The sequence below is a fragment of the Buceros rhinoceros genome, unplaced genomic scaffold (genome assembly GCF_000710305.1).
Source record: "Buceros rhinoceros silvestris isolate BGI_N320 unplaced genomic scaffold, ASM71030v1 scaffold2603, whole genome shotgun sequence".
NCBI lineage: Eukaryota > Metazoa > Chordata > Aves > Bucerotiformes > Bucerotidae > Buceros > Buceros rhinoceros.
The window spans coordinates 17,828-19,247 of record NW_010404020.1 but is presented as its reverse complement, the minus strand read 5'-3'; the positions used below and the strand labels follow the sequence as shown (position 1 = coordinate 19,247).

At 50.8% G+C, this 1,420-nt stretch overlaps 1 protein-coding gene across 1 annotated transcript in view; it reads left to right on the top strand.

The window, feature by feature from the left end:
- Nucleotides 1-1,420, top strand: part of CD151 (CD151 molecule (Raph blood group)) — an 11,077-nt gene that overhangs the window by 1,105 nt on the left and 8,552 nt on the right. Inside the window, exon 3 of the mRNA XM_010133200.1 lies at nucleotides 1-19. This exon is cut by the window's left edge and continues 12 nt beyond it. Within this exon, the coding sequence (XP_010131502.1) occupies nucleotides 1-19 (19 nt within the window). The remainder of the gene's footprint in view (nucleotides 20-1,420) is intronic.

Sequence of the window (1,420 nt, the reverse complement as noted above, 5' to 3'; positions counted from 1 at the left end):
TCGGAATTTGCTAAGAGTGGTAAGTTTTGCTCCCTTGTTTTGTTTGGAGGGGGGGATTCACCCCACTTTCCCTTGAACCATGCTTTTACACCTTTCCCTGTGTTACTTCCCGAGCAACCTGCTCAGCTACCTGCGCTGAAGTTTCTGACCAGCCCTGGGGTTTCTGTTCCACCTCCTCCCTCTCCAGTCTCCCTGTCAGTCTGGAATGTGCCAGCAGTTCCCTTCTGGCATCTGGGCTACAACAGTGCAGACTGAGAGAGCAATCAGTGGCTCTTTGCTTTCAGTTACAGACAAGGCTACTTGAGCAGCTCTTTACTTAGCAAATCCTTGTTCACCTGACTGTCCCATTGCCCCTCTTCGATTTTGTTAGAGGAGCTGAAATAGGAGTCATGAGCCAGCCCAATGCTTGCACCACTGCTTTGAAGGCCTGGTAATCCCCGTGAGAGGCAGAGTGGGGCCAGGCAGGGAGAGTAAAACATATAGGAGGACACAGTGAGTGTGTTGCTGATGCTTGTTCATTAGACTCCTGGTCTGTAGCAGTCCCATCTGGCCTTGCTTCACTTCATCTCCATGCCAAAGAGATCCCACGTTGCCTTTTTGCCTCAACCAGAAGCTACGGATGAAAATCTGGTGGAGTTTTCTTAGTATTCTGCCACAGAAAAATAATAATTGTCTCTTGGGAACAAAAGGTCACTCTGTCTCCTCACACCACGGGTCCTTTCGGAGTGGCTGGTTGTGACAGGCCTATTGTCTCTTCTTGCTTGTGCTCTGCTTTGGTTGTGGATGAGTAATGTACACAAGAGACAGGGCTGGGTGAGCCTGGCTGGGGGCCGTTGCCAACTCTGAGCTCAGACAGTAATCCTGACAGCTTCACAGGCAGTGCCCCGGGGTCTGTGCCAGCCCGTCCCGATTCCTCTCTGTACCAGAGACCCATGTGAATAGGGGCAGGAGCACTGCAAGCAGCACTCTCTGCTCTCCCCGGTGCCTCCTCGGTGCTTTAAAAAATCAATTATTGACAGCTTTGGGTGTATCTGGCTGGCCAGGGTGCTGCAGTCCAGCTCTTTGCAAGCAAACAAACCTCTGCTATATTATACTTCAGTCAAGAAGCGCTTTCATACGCAAAACTGTGCAAGCAGGACTCTCAGCAAAGCACCCGTCAAATAGAAGACCTTGCATGTAAAGAAAGAAGGTGGCTTTCTTCAGGCTTGGTCCCTCGTACTGCCCGGTCTAGTTAGCTGCCTTGGACAGGGAGAAGGGGACACGCATCAGCTACGATGTCTGTTTCTGCAGCATTTCAGCCTGGAGCCCTACCCCTGAAGCGCTGTTGCTGATTTAGGAGTGTAGTTGCTATGTATCTCTTCTTCAGGTAGTAGAGAGATCTTTCCAGAGAGCAGTTTGGATTGTAGGGGTGTTGAACCGC